Source organism: Mizuhopecten yessoensis, unplaced genomic scaffold (assembly GCF_002113885.1).
Source record: "Mizuhopecten yessoensis strain PY_sf001 unplaced genomic scaffold, ASM211388v2 scaffold10045, whole genome shotgun sequence".
Classification (NCBI taxonomy): Eukaryota; Metazoa; Mollusca; class Bivalvia; order Pectinida; family Pectinidae; genus Mizuhopecten; species Mizuhopecten yessoensis.
Window position 1 is genome coordinate 645614 of NW_018408351.1, and position 9011 is coordinate 654624.

The window sequence follows — 9011 nt, forward strand, 5'->3', positions numbered from 1 at the left end:
GTATGCTGGTTAGGTATGCTAGTAAGTTATGTTGGAAAGGTATGCTGGTTAGGTATGCTAGTAAGCTATGTTGGTAAGGTATGTTGGTTAGGTATGCTAGTAAGCTATGTTGGTAATGGTTGCTGTTAGGTATGCTAGTAAGCTATGTTGGTAAGGTATGCTGTCTGGTTAGGTAGACTACAAGCTATGTTGGTAAGGTATGCTGGTTAGGTATGCTAGTAAGCTATGTTGGTGAGGTATGCTGGTTAGATATGCTAGTAAGCTATTTTGGTGAGGTATGCTGGTTAGGTATGCTAGTAAGCTATGTTGGTAAGGTATGCTGGTTAGGTATGCTAGTAAGCTATGTTGGAAAGGTTCGCTGGTTAGGTATGCTAGTAAGCTATGTTGGTTAGGTATGCTAGTAAGCTATGTTGGTAAGGTATGCTGGTTAGGTAAGCTAGAAATCTATGTTGGTAAGATATGCTGGTTAGGTATGCTAGTAAGCTATGTTGGTAAGGTATGCTTGCTGGTAAGGTATGCTGGTTAGGTATGCTAGTAAGCTAGCTGGTTAGGTAAGCTAGTAATCTATGTTGGTAAGATATGCTGGTTAGGTATGCTAGTAAGCTATGTTGGTAAGGTATGCTGGTTAGGTAAGCTAGTAAGCTATGTTGGTAAGATATGCTGGTTAGGTATGCTAGTAAGCTATGTTGGTAAGGTATGCTGGTTAGGTATGCTAGTAAGCTATGTTGGTTAGGTATGCTGGTTAGGTAGACTACAAGCTGTGTTGGAAAGGTATGCTGGTTAGGTATGCTAGTAAGTTATGTTGGTAAGATATGCTGGTTAGGTATGCTGGTTAGGTATACTAGTAAGCTATGTTGGTGAGGTATGCTGGTTAGGTATGCTAGTAAGCTTTTTTAGTGAGGTATGCTGGTTAGGTATTCTAGTAAGCTATGTTGGTAAGGTATGCTGGTTAGGTATGCTAGTAAGTTATGTTGGTCAGGTATGCTGGTTAGGTATGCTAGTAAGCTATGTTGGTAAGGTATGCTGGTTAGGTATGCTAGTAAGCTATGTTGGTAAGGTATGCTGGCTAGGTATGCTAGTAAGCTATGTTGGTTAGGTATGCTGGTTAGGTATGCTCGTTAGGTAGACTACAAGCTATGTTGGTAAGATATGCTGGTTAGGTATGCTAGTAAGTTATGTTGGTAAGGTACGCTGGTTAGGTATGCTAGTAAGCTATGATGGTAAGGTATGCTGGTTAGGTATGCTAGTAAGCTATGTTGGTAATGTTTGCTGGTTAGGTATGCTAGTAAGCTATTTTGGTAAAGTATGCTGGTTAGGTATACTACAAGCTATGTTGGCAAGGTATGCTAGTTAGGTATGCTAGTAAGCTATGTTGGTTAGGTATGCTGGTTAGGTAGACTACAAGCTATGTTGGTAAGATATGCTGGGTAGGTATGCTAGTAAGTTATGTTGGTAAGGTATGCTGGTAAGGTATGCTAGTAAGCTATTTCATAGAAATGTATTTAGATGTTTTCTTTTGGTATGACTCTTGATTATGTTCATTAGATATGTTTATTAACTATCTTCTTTAATATTATTAATGACAATCATTGTTAGCTATGTTCACAAGGTATGCTAGTTAATTATGTTCATGCCGTATGTTCGTTAGGTGTGTTGATTAGGTATGTTACATAGGTATGATTTGATTTTTTTGGCAGACATGGCATTTGACTGGGTGGGCGAGAAGATGTTCACCTGCCATAGCAAGCTCAAACTGATAAAAGCCTGGGATGTTGTGACAGGGAGATCGTCAATCATCTACTCTGGCAATGATGTGAAAAAAGTATCAGAGCTAGCTATAGACCCGCACAGGGCGTAAGTGGACACCACTGTTGCTCGTTTTTGTACATTACTTCTTTTGAGAAATGAACAAGTTTTATCTAAATAAGAAGTACCGTGATAAAGCAATAGAGTATTTATCTCGGGAATTAATTTAATGCTCAAAGAGTTTCCCGCAAGTAATAATCAGACAATTTTAAGCGTTATTTTACCTAAAAATATGACAAGAGACCGTATTGGCAATATGAGACAAGACCAACAGTTTTGAGTTCTGTAAAGTGCCTAATAGCAATATTCTACAAGTTAACTATGACCTACCGTTAGTATTGATCTATAATTGGCAGTATCCATTTGATGCCTGGCCTACTTCTATTCTACTAACCTCTGACCCAGAATTGGTGTAAGTCTATTGGCATCGGGCAAAACATTGATTCCAGTTTATTCAGAACTACTATTGTTACATGTATCATTCTATTAATCTATTTATAACCTACTGTTACTACTATATTGTGACCTATGACCTTTTAGTATTTGTAGTCTATAGACATTTGGCGAAGTTTGGTTGTAGTATATTGATCTACCTGAATACAATACCCACTCTTGATTGTGACCTATGACCTATTATCGGCTGTAGTCCATGGACATTTGGCGTAGTTTTGTTGTAGTATATTTATCTACCTGAATACAATACCCACTATATATTGTGACCTATGACCTATTATCGACTGTAGTCTATAGACCTTTGACTTAGTTTGGTTATAGTATATTGATCTACCTGAATACAATACCCACTATTGATTGTGACCTATGACCTATTATCGACTGTAGTCTATAGACCTTTGACTTTGTTTGATTGTAGTATATTGATCTACCTGAATACAATACCCACTATTGATAGTGACCTTTGACCTTTTATTGGTAATAATCTTGTAACATATGATATTGCATTTTCACAGTAACCTATTTTGGATAGCTGACACAATTGATGGGCTAGGTATCTACGTTGGCACGTTTACAGGAGATAGACCTGTCAAGCTTATAGGTAGTGGTACTCTTACCAACCCGTCCGGGATCAGCTACGAATATCTAGACGACAGGTTTGTATAAGATTCAGAACGATTGTAGTTCCTTCCTTGTTTAGGGAGATCAATGTCTGCACTTGTTCCACCTTCTATTGGCTAATAAGGGGATTACCTATTGTATTTTTGAGATTTGCGCTTCAGTATCTCCATTCTTATTTATATAAGCAAAAACCATCGAAAAACACCGATGATTTAAAAACATAATTTTCAGTGTTTTCTTCAATGTCTGGATTGGTTACGCCAGGAATAATCAAATTGTGGCAGAATTACGTTGATCTTTCGTTTTGTTTGTAACGTCATTGATAGTTAATTTTCTGACGTGTCGGGTCACTCATGGACAAGGACGTCATTTATAATCGCCAGCCGGATTCCGTATTATGCAATTGAAAAAATTGCGGGCGGCATATCGTGGTTATACCTTCGAAATAAGCCCCCTCACCACATTGCCAAATGTCCTGGGAACATGCTGGGTAATCATTCAATTAAGGCCCCTCCCTAATTTGGTCTCATAATAACAATTAGTATTGTAATTTTGTCTCAAAACATCTGCAAATTAACTTATTGGGTGAAACGTGAACACAAGATACAAATCTTCACATAATCAGTTCTTTGATTTAAGTCCAATAGTAAATGGAATGTCGTGTCATGTACTAATGATAATGTATTTTTAATAAAGGATTATGTACTTATGTATCCATGAATGAATTAAGGATGAATATGATAACAATTGTGGAAAAGAATGCAAACATAACAAAATTTCGAGACATATAGATAGATGGCTGAACTTGAAACGAAAAGGTCGTTGTTTTTTCTAAAAGAGATCATGCTTTCCGTTTTTACGGGTGTGTAGTTGCATACATCAATTTAAAACGAAACGTTTGTTTGTCCCAAATCCTGTGTACGCATGATCTGTTTTAATGCATCAAATTATATATACATTTTTGAAGTTATTACAGAGACGTAATATTGTTTTCAAATTGATAATGTTTTCCTATGGAACCTTTCTGTCATTGTAAGTTTGATAAAAAAATCAAAAATAATATATCATACAAAATAGTGTTCAATGACATGTATTTCGGAACAATTGATCATAGAAAAACGTTTCAGAAAAACAACAGCACGATCAACTTACTGTGACTATTACATTTTCTGCTAGTTGTTAATTAGTTTTACAATATAATTACATGATATGTATTGTAGTCGTAGACCAAAACAGTGGTATATCCAAGATGGTGGACATTAGTAAAAATGAGGGCTACTCACAGTAAAGCCCCATTTCTATTTTTGGTCAATTTTGTTTTCAAGAGGGATAGGGGCGTAATTGCTGTCAAATATGTGTATATTGAATATAAATTTAACACAGAAGGCAAATGTGTGAAATTAAGTATATTAAACTTAACATATCTGTATCATTAAATCTATTAAACATACCTGTGGCCCAACTCGTCAGATGCTTGACCATTGTATTGTTACATGTATGTGGACTAATCTTATCAGATGAGTGGTCCTTTTACTCTCAGTTTTCAGGTCTCTAATGCTTTGAAAACACTTAATCGAAAAAGTTCAGAAAAGATTATTTTAAGCATTTTTGTGATCATTTTATCTTTATTTTTCAGTGTGTGCTTCATTGACAGTGGCCGTTTCGCTAGTATAACTGTTAACGGGACAATCACCAATCATCGAATATCTGTCGGTAGTGCTACAAAGTCACTTATTTACAAGGTAACGTAACACCCATTGTTACTACGTAGTTTGATGTTTAATCATTGTAGTAGGTAAACCAATATCACAACACTCTTTCATGCCTGCTTTTGTAGTTTGTTAATCTGACACAAAAATTTAGGTAAAAAAAATATATAACATAACATCCTGTATTAGGTTTTCAGTCAGGATCGTTCCCTTAAAAGACATACCTATAAAAAGTAAACCATATTTTTCAAAGTTCTGAACAAACAAAAGAAACGGGAGAGGCTTAGGAGGTAGTGATAACTCGTGCCTATTCCATTTGATTGATATAATAAATCATATTTGAATGATTGAACAAAAGTATCATCTAAACGTTGTGTGTTAACATCACTCACACAGAATTATGCAGTGTGGAACGCTGGCCCTGCCACACTGAAGATGTCTCTGTTTTCCCTGGACGCCTCCGTCTTCACCACAATTACAACCATGGGAACAATCCACTCTATTGCCCTCTTTTCTAAGGAAACGCAGAAAGCATATTTAGGTAGGTTTGCACTTCTCACACATTGTTATACTTATACCTCTCTCCATACGACAACTCAGTGTAACACTTCTGTTTATTTGAAACAGTGATCCACTTGTGTGAGTTCTGAGACAAAGGTATTCAGAATCATTGTAACACTTCTTTGCATCTAAACTTAACCTCTTTGTGTCCAGTCACGATACATCACATTTGTGAGGTGTCTCACTGTATGTCCTATCACAATAATATATATCTATTGTGTCCTATCACAATGAGCTACTTCTGTGTGCCCTAACTCAGTGAGACACATCTGTTTGTCCTATCACAATGAGATACTTCTGTGTGCCCTAACTCAGTGAGACACATTTGTGTGTCCTATCATAATGAGATACTTCTGTGTGCCCTAACTCAGTGAGACACATCTGTGTGTCCTATCATAATGAGATACTGCTGTGTGCCCTAACTCAGTGAGAAACATCTGTGTGTCCTATCATAATTAGATACTTCTGTGTGCCCTAACTCAGTGAGACACATCTGTGTGTCCTATCATAATGAGACATATATGTGTGTCCTTACATAATGAGAAACATATGTGTGTCCTATATAACAATGAGGTATACCTGTGTATTTCAACTCATCGAGGAAAGTCTCTTTGTCCAGACACAATGAGATACATCTGTGTATCCTGCCACAATGAGAGACGCGAGTGTGTCTTAAAACAGTGGGATACATTTGCTGTCGTATCACTGTGAAACACACGTGTATGTGTCCTGACACAATCACAAACGTCTGTCTCTGTGCTGTTACAATGCTACATATCTGTCTGTCCAGATGTCAAAGAATCTTAAACATAACCTCAGTATTTTGTAATGACGACATTTTATTGTTTTCTCAGATCCATGTAAAATAAGTAATGGAGGCTGTGACGACTTATGTTTTCGGAGGAATACGACAGTTTATTGCCAGTGCGATTTTGGTCGAACACTGAAACCAGATGGGAAGGCCTGCAGTGCAAGTAAGTACCTTACTTAGGTTAACACAAAGGATTTTTTATATTGCTAAGTAACAGATAGACGAGACGACTAGAACCTCCATCTAGATTTAGGACATACTAAGCTTGTATGACCTGACTATGTAAAATATAAAATGGCCTGACTGTTGAAGCAAGCATATGTAGACTTGCAACCCTATTTAAAACAGTAATGGGTAAAACAATTTAAGCCTGATAGCTCCTTCCCTAAGCTTAAATTTGGTAACACTTGGGATTTTCTAAGTAAATTGAGGTTAGACCCAGGCTCTCTTCAAACTTTGTATATCTTTTGGAGTTAACCTGTAAATTAGATTATACCTAGGCTCTCTTCAAACTTTGTGTACCTTTTGGAGTTAACCTGTAAATTAGAGTAGACCTAGGCTCTCTTCAAACTTTGTGTACCTTTTGGAGTTTACCTGTAAATTAGAGTTGACCCAGGCACTCCTCAAAGTTGTTTACCTTTTGGAGTTTACCTGTAAATTAGAGTTGATCCAGTTACTCCTCAAAGTTGTTTACCTTTTGGAGTTTACCTGTAAATTAGAGTAGACCTAGGCTCTCTTCAAAGTTGTTTACCTTTTGAGTTTACCTGTATATTATAGTAGACCCAGGCTATCTTCAAACTTTCTGTACCTTTTGAGTTTACCTGTATATTATAGTAGACCCAGGCTCTCTTCAAAGTTTGTATGCCTTTATAAGTTAACCTGTAAATGAGGATAGACCTAGGCTTTCTTCAAACTTTGTTTACCTTTTGTAGTTTATCTGTAAATGAGGGTGGACCCAGGCTCACTTCAAAATTGTATACCTTTTGGAGTTGACCTGTAAATGAGGATAGACCTAGGCTTTCTTCAAACTTTGTTTACCTTTTGGAGTTTACCTGTATATTATAGTAGACCTAGGCTCTCTTCAAAGTTGTATACCTTTAGGAGTTGACCTGTAAATGAGGATAGACCTAGGCTTTCTTCAAACTTTGTTTACCTTTTGGAGTTTACCTGTAAATTAGGGTAGCCCTAGGCTCTCTTCAAAGTTGTTTACCTTTTGGAGTTTACCTGTAAATAAGGGAAGACCTAGTGTCACTTCAAAGTTTGTTTACCTTTTGGAGTTTACCTGTAAAGCGGGGTAGACGTAGGCTCTCTTCAAAGTTTGCTTACATTTGGGAATTAGTTAATAAATGAGGTTATTTCTAATCGATTCGTTATGTTTTTCTACCTTTGATAGTTACCAGCAATTGGGGGTAGATTTTATTACTTTTAATAGGTTACCTACAAACGGGAGTTTACCTGTAAATTAGAGTAGTCCTGAGACGGGTGCGGTGACTGTTCGAAGTGTACCTTTCCAACTGGGAATTTACCTGTAAATACGGAATGTTCTAGTCACTGTTCAAAGTTCAACTTCCATTCAGAGTTTCCAGTAAATGAGGGTAATCCTATCCAATGCTCTATGTTTGTCTATAATTTGGATTTTACTTATCAAAAGATGAAAACAACTATCCTCCACACGCAGCTTGTCATGTTTTGTTGGAGAGAGATAATCATTTCATTATCCACTTGACATTTGATGTTTCAGCTCCATTGACAACCAACTTTATGTTGGTAGCAGACCTGTCGCATGACCGTATTATCCAGGTATCTTTGGATGGTAATACACTAGTAAGTTTACCCATCAATAATTTGATGACGCCAGCCATGGTCCGATATGGCCACCATGACGATCTTCTATACTGGTGTGAGGTTGGCAGTAAAGATATCAAGCGGGGTACCCTAGATGGCACGAGAGTTGAAAGATTGATCACCATTGGAGGTAAGCAATTAGGCTCACACAGTTCGTTGCTGTTAAATATTGGTTGATTAAAATAATTTGTTTCAAGTATCTGTCTATTGACGCCGCTCCCTGTCGCCAGTAAGACTCAATTCGCGATACTGAAATAGTATGCCCAAATTATACCCTTTTGATATGAATCAGTTCACTACACCTGGGCCCGTAATCATGAAACCGTTCTGATGCTCAAGCAAGGATTCTGTGCTCAAACCAGTTTTCTTGTATCTTAAGATAATGTCGAACGATCAAAAAGCAATTGTTTACATCGAAAACAGTGTTCCGCTTTTCCCCCCAAAACATTGACATAAAAAACGGAACAAGAAATAAAGCTTGAGCACAAAAAAAACATGCTTGAGCATGAGAGGGGTTTCATGAGTACGAGCCCTGTTGTTGTATAACATTACAACGTTGTTTATATGTTACCTTACATTTTACTTGTTGTTTATATTTAACATTGTATATCACTTGTTTATATGCAAGGTTACATTTTACCAATATGTATGAATTTATATGATTTCGATTTTTTTTTGTTGAAGGAGAAAGCTATCCGGATCGCTTTGCCATTGATTTCACGAGCAGACACCTGTATTACACTGTAGCTCATACTAAAGATATAAATAAGGCGTATATTGCTGTGATGATTCCAAATGTAAGCAAGTCAGAGACCAAGACCCTCATAACAGGCCTAAACTATGTCGGAGGCATTGTACTACATCCAGCAAAGGGGTTAGTCTGCCTGTTCTCATTTTCGCTGTATCCGTTTCTTTGTCCTAACATGAACCGTTTTGTCTGTCCTCCTGTTTTACTATGACCCACTGTCTGTCCTCCTGCCTTTCTTTCTATTCATGGACCAGTGCATCTATCCACCTGTCCTAACATAGACACGTTCGTCTGTCCACCTGTCCTCACATAGACACGTTCGTCTGTCCACCTGTCCTCACATAGACACGTTCGTCTGTCCACCTGTCCTCACATAGACACGATCGTCTGTCCCCCTGTCCTCACATAGACACGTTCGTCTGTCCACCTGTCCTCACATAGACACGTTCGTCTGTCC

The 9011-nt window shown here is 37.5% G+C and overlaps 1 protein-coding gene across 1 annotated transcript in view; it reads left to right on the forward strand.

The window, feature by feature from the left end:
- Positions 1-9011, forward strand: part of LOC110459374 (low-density lipoprotein receptor-related protein 6-like) — a 45875-nt gene that overhangs the window by 36084 nt on the left and 780 nt on the right. The window contains exons 7-13 of the mRNA XM_021511596.1: positions 1698-1854; positions 2775-2915; positions 4517-4622; positions 4986-5130; positions 6005-6124; positions 7703-7936; positions 8491-8680. Of these exons, the coding sequence (XP_021367271.1) occupies positions 1698-1854; positions 2775-2915; positions 4517-4622; positions 4986-5130; positions 6005-6124; positions 7703-7936; positions 8491-8680 (1093 nt within the window). The remainder of the gene's footprint in view (positions 1-1697; positions 1855-2774; positions 2916-4516; positions 4623-4985; positions 5131-6004; positions 6125-7702; positions 7937-8490; positions 8681-9011) is intronic.